A 23090-nucleotide genomic window follows, 5' to 3' on the forward strand; every position below is an offset into this window, starting at 1 on the left:
TTCTCAACAAATTCTTCCAACACGCAACGTGTGTCTCTTCTATAGCTTTAGAAGAGATCTTAACAATACTCATACTGTGCTAACATTTGCAAGATAACAAGATAGACGTCTAACATTTGCAAATCCGTTTGAAAATCTTGACATAACTTTAAATATTTCTCATCAAATTCTCCCAAGAACATTTCTCACATGAGTCTCCTTAAGAGTTTTTGAAGACATTTCAACAATGTCTCACACTGTGCACAGACACCAAAGTCAAAAATCTCAATATGAACTCAAATATTTTTCAAAGTCCAAAATGTCTCACATCATTTCTAAAGTTTTTAAAGAGATCTTAACGATATCTTATATTGTGCTCAAATTTGCCAAGACACCAAAATCTGCAATTAAACTTTAAAGATCCCAATATAAACTCTAAGGGGCCGTTCAAGTTTGTTATTTTAAATGTAGATGCACAACAAAAGTGCTCAAATAGAGAACGATGCTGTCTCGACGCTCATGCATCGTGACGCGCTTGTTTTTCTTAGGCACGTCTACACCGTATTAAAAAAAAAAAAAAAAAAAAACTTTTCTGAATGATGCAAGCACACCACAGGTCATGTGACAAGAACCAACCAATCAGGCATTTTCCATGAGTTTTTTATACGCGACATGTGAATGGCCCCTTATAGAGTATCTCTCAACATATGCTTCCAAGACCAAAATATCTAGCTTGTGTCTCCACTAGAGTTTTAAAAGAGATCTCAACAATGTCTCACTCTGTGCTCAAAAAAAAGAAGAAAAAAGCCTGCAATAATAAGTCAGAGATCTCAATATGAACTCATATTCTTCTAATACCAATTACAGTTGTCTTATTTGCATCAAGCAATTTTAAGAGAAACATCAAAGCCAAAGTTGACACTTTGATTAAGCATAATTGAGAACTCCACAAACTAGTTAAAAGTGACGTGACATGTGGCTAAGTATGGTGTTCCATACTCTGAATTTGTGCTTTGCATTTCACACATCCAAGTGCACACACACAGCAGTGCGTATTGAACACACATACATCCAGAGCAGTGGGCAGCCATTTTTGCTGCGACACCCAGGGAGTGATTGGGGGTTTGGTGCCTTGCTCAAGGGCACCTCAGTTATGGATAATGTGAGTGGAAGAGAGTGCTGTTCATTTGCTCCCCCCACCTACATTTACTGCCAGTACTGAGACTCGAACCTACAACCTTTATATTCAAACTGTATATTCCCCAGCATAATGCAGCTCTAGCTGGGCTCTGGCCAAACAACACTGAGATTTGCCCCCAAAACGGCATCTCTCTTTCAGCCCTGTGGAGTTAGAGTTGCATAACAGAAGGTCACATCAACATCTCTAAGGGTGTGTTCACACTTGGCGTGTTTGGTTCGATTAATACGAATCCTGGTGCAATTGCTCTGTTGCTCCATACAATTGGCTGCTGAAAAGATGGGTCTCGGTCCACTTCCAAATGAACTCTGGTGCGGTTCGACTGAAATATGATTGCAACACAGACCAAAGACATGTAAACAAACCAAAAACAGGACGCAATGTCGCAAGATGCGACATAAAAAGGACAGAATGCTCAAGTCATATTTCTAGTCATAGTCACGATGTTGCCCATTACAGTTTGGTACAGGCATCAGAACCACAGCAGATCTTCATTTGTGTGTGTGACTATCATCTATATTTAGCACTGTCCCCTTGTTTTTACATCATCCGAAACGGATGTTAATACAAGGTGTAAAGTATGCTTGAACATACGGCCGTGTTCTACTGCTGCTTGGATGTAGTGAAGAGAGATGGAGTGTAAACTGAGTGAGGTAGTGTGGTGGGTGAAGTGTCTTCCTCTCCCTCACTGTGCAGTGACAGATGACTGAGCTGTCGGGGTTCTCCGGACGGCTGCTGACAGGACTGTATTTCACTAGAGCAGTGGTTACCATAGTGCTCCTGTCATTTTACATGGAGTCATTGTGGAGCAACATAGGGCAAAAATGGCTGCTCTTTTCAATGCAATGAAAGTGAATGGAGACCGAAGCTGTCAAACCCTAAAATTTACAAAAAGCACCATAAAAATGAACCATATGACAGATGTGCCAACTTCTTTGAAATCTACTCTCTGTACTCGGGTTGGTTTCATATGGTTTTGAAACTATTGTACCATTTTTAAGAAAGTTTACTTATAAGACTCTAAAAATGTTATGTGGTTTAATCATAAAGTAAAAAGTAATAATATATTTACTTTAAAAATGTGTAAGTGTCTTAATATACAGTAGTCAACATCTGAAGTGGATCAAAAAAGTTCAAAGTTGTCCTAAGAAGAAGGTTTATATATACACGTACACAGTATCTCACAGAAGTGAGTACACCCCTAACATTTTTGTAAATATTTTATATCTTTTCATGTGACATCACTGAAGAAATGACACTTTGCTATAATGTAAAGTAGTGAGTGTACAGCTTGTATAACAGTGTAAATTTGCTGTCCCCTCAAAATAACTCAACACACAGCCATTAATGTCTCGCCACTGGAGTCCTCTTCCACTCCTCCATGAACTGTAGCTCCCCAGTGCCGGCAGCACTCATGCAGCCCCAGACCATGACACTCCCACCACCATGCTTGACTGTAGGCAAGACACACTTGTCTTTGTACTCTACACCTGGTTGCCGCGACACACGCTTGACACCATCTGAACCAAATAAGTTTATCTTGGTCTCATCAGACCACAGGACATGGTTCCAGTAATCCATGTCCTTAGTTTGCTTGTCTTCAGCAAACTGTTTGCGGGCTTTCTTGTGCATCATCTTTAGAAGAGGCTTCCTTCTGGGACGACAGCCATGCAGACCAATTTGATGCAGCGTGCGGCGTATGGTCTGAGCACTGTCAGGCTGACCCCCCAACCCTTTAACCTCTGTAGCAATGCTGGCAGCACTCATACGTCTATTTCCCAAACACAACCTCTGGATATGACGCTGAGCACATGCAGTCAACTTCTTTGGTCGACCATGGCGAGGCCTGTTCTGAGTGGAACCTGTCCTGTTAAACCGCTGTATGGCCTTGGCCACCGTGCTGCAGCTCAGTTTCAGGGTCTTGGCAATCTTCTTATAGCCTACGTCATCATTATGTAGAGCAAAAATTCTTTTTTTCAGATCCTCCGAGAGTTCTTTGCCATGAGGGGCCATGTTGAACTTCCAGTGACCAGTATGAGAGAGTGAGAGCGATAACATCAAATTTAACACACCTGCTCCTCATTTACACCTGAGACCTTGTAACACTAACGAGTCACATGACACCGGGGAGAGAAAATGGCTAATTGGGCCCAATTTGGACATTTTTACTTAGGGGTGTACTCACTTTTGTGGCCAGCAATTTAGACATTAATGGCTGTGTGTTGAGTTATTTTGAGGGGACAGCAAATTTACACTGTTATACAAGCTGTACACTCACTACTTTACATTGTAGCAAAGTGTCATTTCAGTGTTGTCACATGAAAAGATATAATAAAATATTTACAAAAATGTGAGGGGTGTACTCACTTCTATGAGATACTGTATATATATATATATATATATATATATAAAACCAATATTATAAATTATTAATTAAATATTAATTCATAAATATCATAATCACAAACACAGCTTGATATTTTAACCTTACTTGATACTTACTTGATAACCTGATACTAACCTTACTTTGTCATAAAATATTTTATATTCCTGTTATGTTTTTGTCTGCAGCAGCTGTTCAGATATTTTTTTCTAAAATAAAAGAATATTTTTTTACAAAAAAATATCATTATTTTAATTAGGTTTTTTCTTCATTACAATATCATGAAAGTTGTATCACCTTGATAATTTTTCATTTATATAAAAAAAAAATAAATGAAAATTACTTTTCATTAAAAATATGTTCATCATTAAAGAGGTATATTCAAGTCATTGTACAGTGCTCAGCGTAAGTGAGTACACCCCCTTTGAAAAGTAACATTTTAAACAAAATCTCAATGAACACAAAAACAATTTCCAAAATGTTGACAAGACTAAGTTTAATATAACATCTCTTTGACTTATAACATGAAAAGTAAGGTTAATAATATAACTTAGATTACACATTTTTCAGTTTTATTCAAATTAGGGTGATGCAAAAATGAGTACACCCCACAACAAAAACTACTACATCTAGTACTACTACATCTATTTTGGCCTCCATGATTTTTAATGACAGCACCAAGTCTTCTAGGCATGGAATGAACACGTTGGCGACATTTTGCAACATCTATCTTTTTCCGTTCTTCAAGAATGACCTCTTTTAGAGACTGGATGCTGGATGGAGAGTGATGCTCAACTTGTCTCTTCAGAATTCCCCATAGGTGTTCGATTGGGTTCAGATCAGGAGCCACTGAATCACTTTCACCCTGTTCTTCTTCAGAAATCCAACAGTGGCCTTAGATGTGTGTTTAGGATCATTGTCATGTTGAAAAAGTGCACGACAACCAAGGGCACGAAGTGATGGTAGCATCTTCTCTTTCAGTATAGAGCAGTACATCTGTGAATTCATGATGCCATCAATGAAATGCAGCTCCTCGACACCAGCAGCACTCATGCAGCCCCACATAAGGACACTGCCACCACCATGTTTCACTGTAGGCACCATGCATTTTTTTTGCAACGCCATACAGTTTTGAAGCCATCAGTTCCAAAAACATTTATCTTGGACTCATCACTCCAGGGTATAGAGTCCCAGTAGTCTTCATCTTTGTCAGCATGGGCCCTGGCAAACTCTAGGCGGGCTTTTTTGCGCCTGGGCTTTAGGAGAGGCTTCTTTCATGGACGGCACACATGCATGCCATTCCTCTGCGGTGTACGCCATATTGTGTCACAGGAAATAGTCACCCCAGTTTGGCTTTCTACTTCTTTAGATAACTGCAGTGAACTTGCATGCTGATTTTCTTCAACGTTTCCCATCAGAAGACGCTCCTGTCGAGGTGTTAACTTCCGTGGATGACGTCTCTGTGAGATGGTTGCAGTTCCATCTTTTTTACATTTTTGTACCACTTTTGCTACAGTATTCTGACTGATAAGTAAAGCTTTGCTGATCTTCTTGTAGCCTTCACCTTTCTGATGTAAAGAAATTATTTTCTTTCTCAGGTCTTGTGACATTTCTCTTCCATATTTCTCTTCCATGTGGTGCCATTGCTGACAGCATGAAATGGGAAGGGGTTTTAACACCCTTTTATAGTCAACTGTCTGCTGAACACCTGTGTAATGAATACTCGCCTGTGGTTGAATTCTTTTTAAATTAGACATTTGTAGTCTAAAATTTAGCTTTGCTCCAGAGACTTTCAGTGGGGTGTACTCATTTTTGCGTCACCCTAATTTGAGTAAAATGGAAAATTTTGTTCTCTAAGTTATAACATGAAAGTAAGGTTAATATTATAAGTTAAACAGATGTTATATAAAACATAGTCTTGTCAACATTTTGGAAATTGTTTTTGTGTTCATTGAGATATTGTTTAAAATGTTTCTTTTCAAAGGGGGTGTACTCATTTATGCTGAGCACTGTATGTATGAAGTGTATTCTTAACGTATTTTTTCATCTAATATTTATATTTTATTGTATTTAAGCTTTATTTCAAATAACAAAAACAAAAAAAATTAATAGTTTAATAGTTTTTAGTTACCAATAACAACACTGAATACTGAGATTCATATCATTGTCACTGTTTCGCGTCAAGCCTAACAACACCCTATATGTATAATAAAATCACTGTAACGCAGTGTCTCTGCTTATTGCTTTAATACAGTACATTCCCAACGGCGCTGAGCTTTTCTGCCCAAGGTGATTTCATAATAAATATATCAATTACAAGTAAAACACTTCTATACATCAGCTGAAAGAGCTTTGAATTGTTTTAATGATCCACCTTCACCTCAGTGGCTCTCATTTTCTTGAACCCGTACAGTTTACTTCCATAAAACAGAAAGCTGAAAGACGGTCCATAAATCAGCTATGAAACAAATTTTCCCCACTACTGCTCCTTTCATTTTAGGGTTGGCTGTGCAATAACAATCCCCTTATGTCAGCGTGGTTCATTTTGCGGAGTGCTGAGTGTGAGGTGGTACAGCGGTGTGCTGCGCTCGACCCCGTGCTGCTGAAAACAAGGACTTAACAACCCAAAGCGCTGAAATAACATTTCCTGTCTGTCCTTTGGCAGGCCAGACTTCCTGTTTGTCTGAAATAAATCTTTGCTTAAGCTGGACATTCCACTGTGAGCCGTGTTTCTCTCTCTCTATGCTTTTGCAAGCTCTCGTTTCCTCTGCTTCTATTTTATTCTCTCGTTCTCTCTAGGGCTGCTCGACTACCCCACGGGTGACAGAGCTGTGAGTGAAAGAGGTTAAAGAGAGCTGAAATAGAGGGCTGGAGATCAGGTCGCAGAGAGATAAGACCTCCTGAACATGGGTAATTGAAAAGTTTAGAAGGACAGAAAGGGAAAGAAAGAGAGCTAGTAAACGACAAACAGCACACAGTCAAGCGCAAATGAAGAGGAGGAATCACACAAGACCAGCTGCCCATCATGTCAAACCTTCAACAAACTCTCTTTCAGAAAACATTTGCATGTGTCAATGTTTAAAATATAATAAAATAAGTCAAAAGACAAAAAGTTTTTATCCTTAAAATGTACGATACAGTATATTGGTGCATTATACTGGTTATCAGCCAATAATCTTACAATAATGTGTCAGTTTAAAGAAATGAATACTTTTATTCAACAAGGATGCATTAAATTGATCAAAAATGACAGTAAATGCATTTATAATGTTGTAAAATATTTCTATTTCAAATAAATGCTGTTCTTTTTAACTTTCTTTTCATCAAATAATCCTGATGTATTACAGTTTTACACAACAATATTAAGCAGTACAACTGTTTTCAACATTGATAATAAATGTTTCTTGAGCAGCAAATCATCATATTAGAATGATTTCTGAAGGATCATGTGACACTGAAGACTGGAGTAAAGAAAATTCAGCTTTGATCACAGCAATAAATTACATTTTAAAATATATTAAAGAAAACAAAAAATTAAACAAATGTGATGTTCATCTAAAGTCATTTTTGCTTATTAGTATGGTTGAATTGATTCATCTAAGATCAGCAGCAAAGACACTGGTTAATAAAGTAAGATTAAATACATAAAGTATATTTGTTTTATTTAACGTTTAATTATTGCAAATTTGCGTAATATTCTGAGTTTGCATTTTTTTTTTTTATTCATTTTGTGGAATATTGAATCTGTTTTTGCACATGTGAGATGAGTAAATGCTTACATTTAGTCTAGAACTACAATAACCATCATGTTCACACAGTGAACACAACACCTCTGCACTTATTCATGATTTCTCTCAATATAACGATGGGAGAGCTGTCAGTCAATAAATGGGAAAACAAAGTAACTGTAACAAAAGTAATGCGTTAGTTTAGGTACTTGTGTTACAAACTGCCTGGAGACGCAAAGGCTGAGAATCCAAACGCAGTAGTTTATTAAAGGGCAATCCAAAGATGTAATCCAAAACAAGCAAAAGGTCAAAACCAGAGATAATTAGATAATGAGACACAGCTGAATACAATCAGGGATAATGAGACCAGACAGTGAGTCCTGGGAAATGTAGTTCGTAAGGGAATGACTTATAGTCTGGGGTGGAGCGCCCTGAGGTGGCTATCAAGGGCATTCCAGTGGGTGATTGTGACAACATGAAAAAAGTAAACAGATTACGCAACTTGCGTTACTTGTAATTCACCACAAAAATCGTGTTTTGCTTAACAGCCCATAGTAGTTCCCACAACTAATACGTCAGCATGTTTTATGTTCTCTCGTTTTATGTAAATTGTGCACACAATATAATAATTTGTTCCCTCATTTTAAAAAAAATCGTGCGCACAATACAATAATTTGTTCCCTCACTTTACTAAATTGTGGCTACATTAGCTGCGTCAAAGAATATACATTGACAAAAGGCGAAACTTAATAAAAAGTTCCATTGCAACACCGGCGCCCAGCAGCAGCCCTACACTTCCGCCATTTTGGAGTGAAAGCGACTCAGCAGTCCACTAGTTTCTATGGCAATATCAGCTGCTTTGTTAAAAAAAACAAAACAAAAACATACTACATTAAAGCTAAAATCCAACCTGAATGATGACAACACAGAATAAAATACTATCGCTAGTGATCATCAAATCCTTTTAACAGTTTATTTTACAGACTTTGTGTTTAAGTCTTGCACTTTTTTCACAAAACCTTTGCTCTTTACAAACCCAGTCAGTTTGGGTTAAAATTCTTTGAAGTTCAAGTATTAGCATTATAAGCACTGAATTAATACCAACATATGAAATTAAATTAAGGACATGCATCAGAAAAATTGGGAATGTTGGACAATAAATATATAACAGAATATAACAGCTTGACAGAAAGTGTTTTTGCAGTGTTGTCTTATATTTATGTCCGTTAAAGCAAGACTATGTAAACCAAAAAAAAAAAAAACACAGTCACTGTGTCCAAAAGTGGCAATTATGGGATAACAGACACAGCAATGCATCATGTACTATAAGATCATGTTTGTAGCTTAATCCAGGTGGTTAAAACGTATTGCAGACCTAGTGGAGTAATTTACTATTACTATATTACTCCACTAGGTCTGCCTATATATGTTTTAATCCCCTGGATCACGCTACAAACATGATGATCTTATTAATTATTAATTTATTAATTTACTATTAATAGTAAATATGTAAAGTTGCATAAAATGAAAATACTCAATAAAGTAGGCTAACTACGTTACCTCAGATGTGTAATAGTTGGATTCCACAACTGATCACATAAAACATATATAGGTTAAGACAATACAACATTTACTGTAGGTGTCATAAAATTTACTGAATTTGAGAAAATTTCTATTGCGTTTCTGATTTGGCTGTGAGATTTGCAGATTTTGGGGGCGTAAGATGTGATGGATTCTATTGTCCAGTTGGCATTTTCACCCCAAAATGGCTGTTACCCAAAAAGCATCAGAGTTTCGCCTCTTGGGTTCTATACTCTTTGTCTGCGTTTCCATTACCCTTCAAATTGCACAAATTGAAATTGTGAATTAAAAATACACCAATTTCGCAAAAACTCCCATATATTGCAGAATTTTTTTACGCTCACATGAGGTGGTTTTTCAAGGAAATTCAAAGAAAAGGAATATTTCGCAAAACTACAATGGAAACCAGGCTATTATAATAATTCATTCACTAGTTTCAGTTAAAGGGTTAGTTCACCCAAAAATGAAAATAGTCATTTATTACTACCTTAATATTATAAAGCGACGAGAATACTTTTTGTGCGCCAAAAAAACAAAATAACGACTTTTCAACAATATCTAGTGATGGCCAATTTCAAAACACTGCTTCGGAGCTTTACGAATCGAATCAGTTGTTCAGAGCGCCAAAGTCACGTGATTTCAGCAGTTTAGCCATTTGATAGGAGATCCGAATAACTGATTAAAAACAAAAGATTCGTAAAGCTCAGAAGCAGTGTTTTGAAATTGGGCATCACTAGATATTGTTGAATAAAGTCGTTATTTAGTTTTTTTGGCACAAAAAAAGTATTCTCGTCGCTTTATAATATTAAGGTTGAACCACTGTAGTCACATGAACTGTTTTAAATATGTTTTTAGTAGCTTTATAGATCTTGAGATGTTTGGTGGCATTGCTGTCTATAGAGGCCTCACTGAGTCATCAGATTTTATCAGAAGTATCTTAATTTGTGTTCCGAAGATGAACGAAGGTCTTGCGGGTGAGTGATGGTGAGTAATTAATGACATCATTTTCATTTTTGGGTGAACTAACTCTTTAAATCAAAGTGAGGGAATGAATTAGTGCAATGTGGCTACGATTTACTAAATCTAGGGAACAAATTATATCATGTGCACGATTTACATAAAACAAGGAAAACATATAGCTTAAGTAAATTGTGGCCACGATATATATTTGTCTGCATGTCATGTGCAGGGCTCCACACTACAGGGTCCAAAACGTTTAGTTCTTTTTTATTTTCATTTTTATTGTGCCAAAGTTCTATAAATGGAAGTCTAAACAAAGCAATAATGTTCTTTTCAGAACTGACTATGTGAATTCAAACTTCCACACAACAAGCTTTTTTTCAATTTAAAGAAAGGGCAATAACATCCCCCATCACAGCAGAAAGCTTTTATTCGGATATGACTCAGTGTATTTTGACTGCTCCAAAACAAATCAACTATTCAATGTAAGTTACTCGGCCCCATTCAAACAGTATACGGTCATCAATTCATCACAGTTTGAAACATAAAAGCAACTACCAATGAATCACTTGCTGTTTTCAGCATGGCGAACAAGGACATGTTAAAGGGGGATGTCTGACAGACAGATAAATCTATAATCCAAAAGTTTAAAGATGAAAGGGAAAAATAGGATAATTTCTGTACTTTCATGGACAATTCGCTCATGATGAGCAATTCTTCCAATGTCTCATCAGCCTGTCTACGGTCTTTTAGCCAAAAGGACACAATCCACACCAAAGCAGGAAGAACCTATTCTCTGATCCCTAATATTTACATGCTACTTCAAATGTACTTGTCCAATAAGCATGGTAATACCTTTCCCTTAGTGATATGCAGCTGAACTGAAACTAAAATGAATTTAAATCCACTACAGCGCCTGAATAATATGTCCATTAGTTTGACTGAGGAGGTTTTCCATTAGGTTTTATTGGTTCAATTCCAGCTGGCAAACACATACACACAAACAAACACACATTAACACACACAAACAATGCAATTATCCGTGCCTGTTTATCTTTATCCTGTGCAAAAGGACACATGCTGCTACATTTGTAATCCAGGGACATTATTAAGGAAGACCATATTTTGAATAGAGAAAAAGAATTAATTCAAAAATAGAAATGTATAGAAATCACATTTGCATATTATATATATATATATATTATATATATATATATATATATATATATATATTTATATATAAACTTTGGATAATTGATCACATGTAAACGACCCATTAACTTCTGACTGAATCCTAAGCGCTTTGAGTGATTTGATAGATTTATTATTTATTAAGTCATATTCACTGTTAAATTGATGAACCAGTTGATCCAGTTCATTAATAAGATGGAATCGGAACCGGTAGAGTTCAGTTAACAGGCTCAATTATCCAGTCAGAGCAATTCCTGAGTTCACCAAAGGGGAAGATTGTCAGTAAATAATGACTAAAATTTTGGTCTATTCATCCCACAATGTAATTATATAAATTGTTTTTTTAAGGCATTTTTCACTATGATCTGATTATAAAAAGCTCCATAAAGACTTCTAAAAGTCTATCTTTTGTGTTTTACAAATAAAATAACATAAGGGTTTGGAACAGTGTTATTTTAGTATTATTTATATACTAAATATTATTAATATGTATTAATATGTAAAAGTACGTATTAATAATTTTAATTAGCTTTTATTTTTTTAATTTTCAGTTTCATTTTAGTTTCCATGTTGCCAATTTTATTGTATGCTTTTGTTTAGTTTTTTCTATTATTTCTATTTAGTTTTAATATATTTTCAGTTTTAGTACTTCTATTTTAGTACTTTAATACCTGCTAGTTTAAATTTAAGTACTAAAATAAAAGTACTAAATATGTACAAAATACTAAATACAGTACCTGTCAAAAGTTTGGAAACATTACAGTTTTTTTAACATTATTATCGATGTTCAAACAGTTTTTGCTGCTTGGTGCCTTGGTGAGTATAAAAGACTTCTTTCAAAAACATTAACAAATTGTAGTGTTTCCAAACTTTTGACAGGTACTGTATATTTACATTATTAAAAGTAATTCATTCGAGCATTTTTGAATTATTGAGTGTACTATAAAAGTGGCGCTCCCAGTCCCTCATAATTCATATGCATTTTCAATTTATAAAATATCCTTGATGCATTTCTGACCAACTTGCCCATGACAAGGAACCTTTGAATTATTATAGAAGAGATTAAACCGGTTTTCCAGTACTTCACATCACAAAGGGAAACATCATCCATCTCTGAAAGAACAAAGATAGACTTTTGAACAAAAGGGCAAGAGGATGGCTCTAATCAAAGATGCTTTTGGAGACACATAAAGGGCTTATCAAACTCATTATCAGTAAAATGGGCATCGGATGAATCAATGTGAGCCGCAGGGAGGTGCTGTCTTTGCCAAAGCCCCGCTGCTTAGAGCCCTCGCTGCCAGACAGCACTCATTAACACACCACAATACAAATGAAAGGTACTCAGTTGGCAAGGACAGCCGCGGTCCAGTGATTTAACATCAGGGTACTGTTCGTGTCCCTCTCTCTCGGTCGCTCGTTTTTCGCTTAACCCCTGTCTGGTGCTTTTCACGTCTCTCATTCACTCTTGTTCAGTCCCACATACTTCAATTTAACACCACGCTTCAACTCATGCGGCTAGTTCAATGTCAAAAGTTCAGCTGCTGCTCTCCAATGCTCTATTAACTTCCTAGAACTCATTACAAATTGTTTGATAAACCTGAAATGATGACCACATTGTCCTATTTACACTTACGTGACAGTAGCATGGTAATACTGTGTTTATTTTTATTTTTTTATTTTGTTTTATTTTTTTGGACATGGTAATGCCATGGTATCTCATTAAGCACCATTTATTACCTTTTCAATATGTAATATCATAGTTTCTGGACATAAAGTAAAGTAGCAGTACCATAGTACAGTGATGGTATCATATGGTAATACTACTGTACTTTGATAAATATTGTGCTGAAATTCATATACCATGGTATTAACATGGTCCTCCAAGGCACGTTCAAGAATATGATATGATGCTACAATGGTACATATCCCCCCAAAAACATGGTACTATGATACTTTTTAGTATCATAGTACCTTTTTTAGTGACATTACAGTTAGGTTACACTTTATTTGAAGGTGTCTTTGTTATGGTGTTAATAAGTACTGACTAATATTAATTAACATGAACGTCTTAAAGGGTTAGGATTAGGGTTAGTTGCTTGTAATTATGCATAATTTACTGTTAATACTATAGTAACATGGACATTGTAAAATACTGTTCTCTATTAAGTAGCTTTTACCAAGTAAATACCATAGTAATTCAACATAGTTTTATTATGATAAAACTGTGGTGGAACTGTTACCATCTAAATGCAAATACTATGGTTTTTTTTTAACATTTACCAAGGTAAGAAAACCATGGTAATGCTACTGTATATTTTTGGACATCATAGTATACTCAAAAGTACCTTGCATTACCATCTAAATACCATGGTAATAATGTTTTTGGATAACAGAAGTAATAACACTTACAAAAAAAGGATCTTTAATGAACAGAAAGTTCAAAAGGACAGCATTGTTTTGAAATAGATAATGTTATATCAATTTAATGCATCCTTAATGAAAAAAGTATTATATAAACAACTAGAATTGTAGTGTATATGAATACTGGAATAGAGACATTCAAAATGGCTACTCAGCCTGACTTCTGTTCTCTACAGACCAACACAAACACAATGTCAGTTCATTTGACAGAACGTCAGTTTCATGATACAACTAATTGTCAGTTTCCATTGATTGTGAGTGAAAAACTGCTGATAAGGGGTATGATGCTTGCTTACATCAGCCTTGAGGTACTACACCACTCGGTGTGATGAAGGCAGTGCTATGGGCAACATGACAGGAAGTGATGCGTTCAGCAGCCCTGCAGTTCTGTAACCTCCTTGTGTCTGGCTCTCTTAAGTCAAATGCCTCTGTCTGCTAGTTAGAAGCGACAGTGGACACCTCAGCTGTCTGCCATGAACACACAATGATGCACCTGTGTAGCTGACTGGAGATCAGGTGAAATCTACCCTGACACTGTTGGCTTTGGGGCCAATCTAATGTCACAATAATTATGAGGGCAAACCTGTAAGGATTTATACACGAGGACAGCACATGAATGCAAAAAAGAAAAAGAAAAAAAAAGTTGCTCAAAGAAAAATGAAGACAGTATTTTGAATGGCTTTTCTGAGGGGACCTATTATGCCCCTTTTTACAAGATGTAAAATAAGTCTCTGATGTCCCCAGAGTGTGAAGTATGAAGTTTTAGCTCAAAATACTCCACAGATAATTTTTTTTAGAATGTTATTGCCACTTTTGGGGGGTGAGCAAAAACCTTTAAATGCAAATAAGCTGATGCTCCTGGCCCCCTTTCAAGAAGAAGGCAAAGCTTCAAGAGCTCATGCTCCAGTATACCAGTGTAGGACAGATTGCCAGAACATCGACAACAACAAAACAGGGCAATCTCACGAACTGAAAATATCAGAAACTTTCAGTAGCGGTGTTCAGCCTTATATGTTTCAGAATCAACCTTAGTGAAAATCCAGCATTGAAAAGACCCTCGTTTGTGAAGCAGTCAGGCGCAAAATGATTGGCACAAACGTATAAGACATTTCCTTCGAAAATAAAATTTAACCACAATGTCCTCAGTGACTCAGATGCCGGGAGTCTATGGAGACTCGATGATGTGATCATAGGGGAGAATCTGAATCAGCTTGTTTGAAGAGACTGCTTTTGATTTATGGGAATTATAAAAAAAAAAATAATGAGTGGATTTTTACCATTACAGGCTAGCTGGTCTTATTCACTGCGGACACACATCATGTGTTCAAACACCTTATAAAAATGAATTTTGCATAATAGTTCCCCTTTAATACATTTACTCCTTTATTATAATTAAAATGAATAACTAAGAAATGTAGATTATTAAAGTTATATCAATAAGTTTTATGCAAATTGTTCACTTTAACATAAATTTAAAAGGGTGAGTGGGACTGAACCGCAAAACAATTTTTTTTGTCTGCCTATTTGAATTCAAAATACATTAATTCGGCTCATCTGCTGAACTTGTTGGTTCAACATAATAAAAAAAAAAAAAAAAAAATTAACTAAACTACGTATATTGTAACAGAAAAGCTTATATTCCCGAATGTTAGAACTTCAGAACAAACTGTAAAATGTTTTATTGGTATAACTTAATTTTTACTTTCTTGATGTATTTCCAATTGAAACAGGATATCCAACAAGACAAAAATGTAGCAAAACTGATTATGTCCATCAGCAAAGGAATTTATAGTGAAAAGAGGCCATTATAACAGAAAGGAAGCAGGTGATTGGCACTAGCAGCACCAAGGTTATGGGTTCGATTCCCAGGGAATGTATGAACTGATAAAACGTATACCTTGAATGCCGTGTAAGTTGTTTTGGATAAAAGCCTCTGCCATAAGCATAAATGTTAATGAAAGCCCTTACTTTACCCTTAACCCTTTGCCATACTTTACTGTTTGAGCTTCAAGGAAAGTAAAATCATTTAAGAGGCAGAGGAAGTTACTGCATTTTTGACAAACATTATGATAAATTGCACACAATAATCCAAGAATGTGCATTAACATAAAAAGGCTCCATTTCAATTTCATGTTGTATTTAAAAATGTGCAATTAGCAGTTGGTAATGTGAGTTTGCACATATACTAAGCTAATGAGAATGAAGATAAGCTATTGTCACTTCGGGTGACACAATAGAGACAAATGGGTTGAGTTAATGAGGATAAAGCATTTTCAAACATCAGGAGTCCAAGAGTCTGACTAGAATTTTCAATACTTTGAGCCCCTGCAGTACAAAGAAAACTTCATTCTAAGACGCCCCACGCAGTATTTGTTTCACCTTATCTGTCGTGTGCCAAAAGCCCTCAAGACTATCAGAGCAGCAAATAAAAGGCACCTTGCAGGCGAGAACTAAACAAACTGAATTTGGAATTACAGACCCCAGTTTCCAGTCTAAACTCAATCAGTTTCCCTTCCCTCTCTCCTCGCTGAGGCAAAGGCACCCTGAATTACACTGGCTGGAATCAATGTTCACTAGAGACAAAGAAAAAGGGCCTTGTACTCAATGACCTCATATGAATAGGAGTCATTTCAGATCATTCATTGTGAGAAAATTACATCAGTATCAATCAATAATGATCCTGATATATTGTTTGGGTCCTGTCACCTTGATTGGTCTTGTTCTTAGTTTGGTGACAGGATCCTGACACTCATGTTTGTGTGAGCACCGTGCATTTTGCATATGGCTTTTTGTTTGTTTCTGTGTGCCATGTGCTCTTCTGTCAGTCTCTAGTCTACACCTGACAGACCTTAGCATGGATATTTTAATCGCATAACTTTGGAAACATTATAACGCACGCATAAAGTGAATTTATAAATCAATTAGCCTTAAAGGGATAGTTCACCCAAAAGTGAAAATTCTCCCATGATTTACTCACCCTCAAGCCATCCTAGGTATATATGACTATCTTCTTTCAGACGAACTCAATCAGCGTTATATTAAAGCTTTATAATGGTAGTGAATGGCACTCACAATTTTGAAGCCCAAAAAAGTGCATCCATCCATCATAAAAGTAATCCATACGGTTCCAGGGGGTTAATAAAGGCCTTAAAGCGAAGCGATGGGTTTTTGTAAGAAAAATATACGTATTTAAAACTTTATAAACTAAAATAACTAGCTTCTATCAAACATCCATACGCAAGTCGACTTAAGGCAGAAGCGTAACATCTAACGTGATGCATGGCGTAAGAGTAGGCGAGAGTAGAGTAGACGCCTCTCACGGTTCAAACAAACAGGGCTGGGCAACAAACTCAAGCTCCTCTTCTTTTATATCAAAATCTTCTGACATTTCTCTTTAAAAATTCTCATTTTAAACTTCCAATTTGTGACTGGTGTTTTGTTTTGCTCTATCCTCTGCCCTTCTGCGTTCGTCAACACGTCATGTGTCGTGTCAGTGGTCACTCTTCTGCCATTAGTCGACTTGTGTACGGATGTTTGATAGAAGCTAGTTATTTTAGTTTATAAAGATTTAAATATGGATATTTTTCTTACAAAAACCCATCTCTTTGCTTCAGAAGGCCTTTATTAACCCCTGTGTGGAGCCGTATGAAATACTTTTATGATGGATGGATGCATTTTTTTGGGCTTCAAAATCGGGCCATTCCCTGCCATTATAAAGCTTGGAAGAGCCAGGATATTTTTTAATATAACTCTGATTGTGTTTGTCTGAAAGAAGATAGTCATAGACACCTAAGATGGCTTGAGGGTGAATAAATTATAGGATACTTTTCATTTTGGGGTCAACTATCCCTTTAAGTCTGTATGTAGAATATATACTACCATTCAAAAGTTTGGGGTCAGTAAGATCTTTCTTATTGACCCCAAGAAATTAATAATTTTATTCAACAAGGATGCAGCACAACTGTTTTCAACATCGATAATAATAATAAATGTTTCTTAAGCAGCAAATCAGCATATTAGATCAGAAGGATCTGAAGGATCATGTGACACTGAAGACTGGAGTAATGATGCTAAAACTTCACAGGAATAAATCATATTTTAAAGTAGATTCATTTATAAAACTTTTATTTTATTTTATTTTAAATTGTAATAATATTTCACAATATTACTGTATTTTTGATCAAATAAATGTCTTAGTGAGCAGAAGAGATTTCTTTCAAAAATCTTACCAACCCCAAAATTTTGAATGGTAGTTTGAATACTTATGATGGCTATATTATTGTTCACCCATCACAAACTTATGACCTTTATGTTATTATTTCAAATATCTATATCAAATACTTATATCGGCTTTACAGTATAAAACAGCTTTAAACATTTTCAAACACACATGTTTGTAAAGCTGTTATAGAGTAAATCTCACAAAACCTCTCAAGAACATGAAATGGTCATATTTCACCTTTAAATCAAAAGGCAGAAATAAGAAAACACATTTCAAAAACAAAAACAAAACTACATTACAGTAATGAGAACAATAATCACTAACTAACTAAACAAACAAATAAATAAACAAATCTTGCATTACAACATTGAGAATTTTTAGGTAAATCTGTGAAATTGCTGTGAACACAAAATATAATCCTTTATTTGTCTTTCAATTTTGGAGTGAAATGTGACCAGGACATGTGTTTGTGAGTTTCACCTTAAACTTGTCTGCATGTAAATATACTGTAGCATGTCAGACTGGCAGTCTGTTACTCACCTCCAAGAAACTGCATTCCCCCTGCTGCGCGTCCGATGGTTCTGGAGATGAGCTCTGATATGCAGCAGCCCATGAGTGCCGTGAGTGCCACCAGCAGCAGCAGGCCGCATCCGACCCCCGTCACAACTGTACAGATCCGCCATTCCACACTCGGGATGCCATGAAAGCTCGCGTAGCGCCCACACTGCTCCAGCATGACCGTAGCCTGCCTCTCCTCATCCCGAACGGGATATGAGCACCGCCGGAAAGTGCCGAAGGACACTGGTTTATCCATTTGTGAGCCCAGCAGCCAGTAGGGCATGAAGAAGCCCACGCAGGAAGCTGCTGCGCTCAGCAGGGACACCAGAGCCCAGATCATCCCTGTGCATGTCAGGCTGGATGCCATGCTGGACAAATGTCTTTAAATATTGGACACACTTCCAGAAGAGAGCTTGGAAAACGAGGATGTCACAAAAAATAATTCCTTTTCCCTTGTTGGAAAGAGGATGTCTATCTCCATACAGTTTTCACCATGGTTCTGTGTGCCGTCACCTGAGAAAGAAGCAATAAAACACACTGTCCCATCAATCGTCACAACATTTTGACTGACATTTAACAATCACAAAGAGTCACAATTCCTAATATCTGATTCAACAACATTCATATACACCAGGGGATCTCAACTCTGGCACTTTCCTGCAGAGTTTAGCTCCAACCTCAAACAAACTCATCTGCCTTTTTAGTAATCCTGAAGACCTTGATTAGCTTGTTCAGGTGTGTTTGATTATGGTTGGAGCTAAACACTGCAGGAACTAAAGGGGCCGTTTACAATATTTTCAACCAAAAACTCAAAACTTTGGTAACACTTTATTTGATGCTCCTTTTTTATAGTAACTTTGCAACATGTCAGCTAACTCTCATTAGAGTATGTGACGAGCAGGGCGGGCGAGAGGCTGCCCGAGGCGGTGGTACTGGAGCCTTGTGAAAGGTGGGACGGAGACCCGGATGCCGTGCTCCTGGGACGAGGTGGGGTGGCTGCCGTTCTGGAGGGAGCGGAGGAATGCCGTCGTTTGCCTCACGGCTCTCGCCCGCCCTGCTCGTCACAGAGTATTAATAGACTTTCTGCTTAATATCTGCTAACACTTTATTGTGATGGTCCTCCAACAGACATTCTAGTACTGATTGCAAGTACATGTCAACTAAACACCAAAGTATAGTGTACTTTTTACGCATACGCGAGGGTCAGGGTATCCGCACCGCCAGATTTTTGTAACCGCAGAGATCTTGTATGTGCGCATTTTTTATTTTTTATTTTTTATTTTTTTTGCAGTAATTAGTTTATCCACAAGGTGGCAACCGTGCCAATTCACAAGGTAGCCAAAGAAAAACTGCATAAACAGAACAGACAGGAACGCATGCAAGCTACAGCGACAATGGAAGCCTACATAGACGAGAGATTGTGCGAAGAGGTTAGAAAGTATCCTCATTTGTACAACTCTAGCATGAAAGAATACAAAGATATTTACATGGGTTGTAACTCATGGTGAGACATTGCGCAATACTCCGCATGTGTCGAACACCTGTGTATGTGTACGAGTCAAATGAAGCATACTTTCCCAGGAGTTTGAATTTCCGTATGCGTTTGACTGTGCGCGTACGCTAGCATACGCATAAAAAAACAAAGTATACCCAGAGTTTTTAAATCTAACACTACTAGTCAACTAATATTCTACTAACACTCTAATGACATGTAGGTGCAACGTTGTGTTGGGCAGAATGTGTTAAAGGGACCATCAAAATAAAGTGAAACCAAAACTTTTGATGCATTTTGGCTGTTCATTTACAAGACATGACGTTTTGGGGGCCTGAAAATGCAAACTTTTAAAAACGGGTTTCAAAGTGCAAGTTTTTGAAAACGATACCATTATCATCTCAGAGTAAACTACAAAAATGCAACTTTGTGGAAATGGTGATGTCATGCACATACATATTACATGTTCAGTCTACAGGTGTGTAGTTTTTCTTTACAAAGTGACATCGCCATCTACTGGCCTGGCAGCATAATACAGCATTTTTACTTGTTTTCGCGGATGCTTGTGAATGGGGACATAGGCGTAATTTGCGGGTGGGACATACAGTATGTCCCCACCAGGGTAGACATTGTCCAACGCACTTTTTGAAACATCTCGCGACACGGAATACAAAAGAAGCATCTCTAGTTGAATAGTAAATCATTTGTTTGTGTTAAATAAGAGGTGATCTGGCTTTGGGATGTGTTGTTTTTTAAATCATGTTGAGTGCTTGTTGTCGCTGTTATCAGTGGTGCAACAGTGTTCTCTTGGTGCTTGTGCATCGATTAACATTGTTGCAGACACTCTCTATTCCTTCCAGTGAAATCACAAAACAAAACGCAAACAAACACATCCCTACTCTTGATATGCAATCACTGATGAACATCTTTGGTTTAAATGAAAAAATAAATAAATAAAAAAATAAATTACACTATAAAAGGGCGGATTAGAACCCAGAACCTCTGGCATGCTAAACAAAGTTTTTACCACCAGTCCATTAGGGCAAACGAATTCTTACTGTGGATACATTTACATTTATTCACTAATGTAAATACTCTCGAGACTAACAATATATTATATTGTAGTAGATGTAAGGTTTAAACTATCACATTAAACATGAGTTTACACTTTTTCACAAAGGAAACACTTTTTGTTTTTAGTACATTTTTGTCACGTAAACAAACACTAAGTGGACCTTGAGGGTCAGAGTTGAGAACCGCTGGTATACACTATTCAACTGTTCAAAAGTTTAGGGTCAGTAAGATTATATTTTTTTATTTTATTAAAGAAAATAATGATTTTATTTAGCAAGGGATCATCAAATTGATCAAAAGTATCAGTAAAAACGTTTATAATATTGCAAAATATTTCTGTTACAAATAAAATGTTCTTTTGTTTATCCGATTCATCAAAGAATCCTGAAAAAAAATATAACATGGTTTCTACAAAAATATTAAGCAGCACAACTGTTTTCAACACTGAAATTAATAAGAAATGTTTCTTGGGCACCAATCAGCCTATTAGTATGATTTCTGAAGGATCATGTGACACTGAAGACTGGAGTAATGATGCTTTTTTATTATTATTATTTTAATAAATGCTGCCTTGGTGTATGAATTATATGCCGAAATATTTCTTTTCTGGCAACTTAATTTTATAATTTTACTGCACATTTTCACTCTTACAGTGTAACAGGTGATTAGTTCATGTACATTTCAATATGACATGGAAATAAAAAACAAAACTCTATACATTTCCCAAAGATTTGATATCTCTAACTTGGTAAACATTGGAAAGTGCAGTGATTATGTTTTCCTCAAAAACAATTATGGAAAAATATTAACTAAAAACAAACTTAAAACAAAAGAATGTATAAAAATACAATTAAATGAAAACATGCATAAATAAATAAAAAAACAAACAAGTAAACATTTCCATTCCTGTTTGTTCTCCGTAGACTTACCATGACAAGGAGAGCAATAGTTCTGAATAGAAATTAAAATAAATTATTGATTGAATACTTTAATTAAATAAATGATTGATTGATTAAATGAATGAATGAATGAATGAAAAAGAATTAATCAACATTTCATGGCATGTCTTACTAAAGAATCTGAATGAACTTAAACAAATGATTTTAAGCTTCTGGAGTTTAATTTGATGTTTGTTCATGTGGTTAATGAAAGTTGCCTCCCAACTTCTTTAAAACAGTGCAGGAAGAGTGAACAAAACTCCATATAAGGCTGACTTATCTAATATTTACACAAGTGATTGCAGAGGAACACTAGCAAAGAAAAAGAAAAGAAAAGAAAAGAAAAGAAAAGAAAAGAAAAGAAAAGAAAAGAAAAGAAAAATTTTGGTTTTGGTTTTAAAATCTATTGATTTTATTAGTCAAAATGTCATTATTTGATACCAATCTAAATATAGTAAGTTAAATAAAGTAAGTTAATGAAACTAATTTTAAGGCTAGTCGGAATAACTCCTATGATAACTGCACATTTTCACTTTTCACAGTGTGTGAATCTTATAATCAGTGCTCATGACATTTCTATAGCCTATATGAATGTTTATCTAAGGGTGTTAAGGATTATAAAGCTTAATGTAATCATATTTTTATTATATGAATGTAAATTTCTACAAAGTGTTATAAGAGGTGTTTAAGGGGCTCAAATATCTAGTATTTACAGAAAAGAAAAGAAAAGCTCCTCAACAGACTGATCATCTAGGCTATTAATAGTGCTAATGATACATTTATGACAGTAATGACATAAACTCATGCCATGCAAAAGACAAGCACGACATCATGCCAAAACATGAATAACCATAAAAAACCCATCGTGTGTGATAACTTACATAGATATATTCTGACTGGCGTGTTAATTCAAACTCCTGTCCAGCTTCATGGGACCGTGAAGCAGAAATAAACTTTGTCCGCTGAACGGGGTGCAACTCGCTCTACGCATGCAGAAAACGCGCGTTAAATTCCGTTAAATGTGGTCTGCTGAGGTCAGCTTGTGTTAATTTCACTGTCACTCCTGCAGGAAAGCGCTGAAATAACCCCGGTGTCTTTAATAAGAGACGCGAGATACTGAACAGTGTGCCTGTGTCCCTGCACTGAGTGCAGTGTGGCAGCAGTCAGACTGTGAGTCCAAGCGCGCTCCCTCACTCTCTAACGTACTCGAAGCTCCGCCCACCGTCCTGCTTCCTTTTAATCACACCGGGGCTAGTTGTCACACTACTCCAATAATATTTCTCAGGGTACATTTATTTTAAAATCAGTTTCTATACAGACACATACCTTAAAGTCTTTACTACAAAAAAAAAAAAAAAAACGATC

General features: G+C 36.2%; 1 protein-coding gene across 1 annotated transcript in view; it reads right to left on the reverse strand.

Annotated features, from left to right (window-relative positions):
• Positions 1 to 23090, reverse strand: part of LOC127496199 (LHFPL tetraspan subfamily member 6 protein) — a 113711-nt gene extending 90621 nt beyond the window's left edge. Inside the window, exons 1-2 of the mRNA XM_051863927.1 lie at positions 22607 to 23090; positions 18204 to 18734 (exon numbers count right to left, since the gene is read on the reverse strand). Of these exons, the coding sequence (XP_051719887.1) occupies positions 18204 to 18588 (385 nt within the window). The 5' untranslated portion in view covers positions 18589 to 18734; positions 22607 to 23090. The remainder of the gene's footprint in view (positions 1 to 18203; positions 18735 to 22606) is intronic.

The sequence above is a fragment of the Ctenopharyngodon idella genome, chromosome 15 (assembly GCF_019924925.1).
Source record: "Ctenopharyngodon idella isolate HZGC_01 chromosome 15, HZGC01, whole genome shotgun sequence".
In the NCBI taxonomy this organism is placed as follows: domain Eukaryota; kingdom Metazoa; phylum Chordata; class Actinopteri; order Cypriniformes; family Xenocyprididae; genus Ctenopharyngodon; species Ctenopharyngodon idella.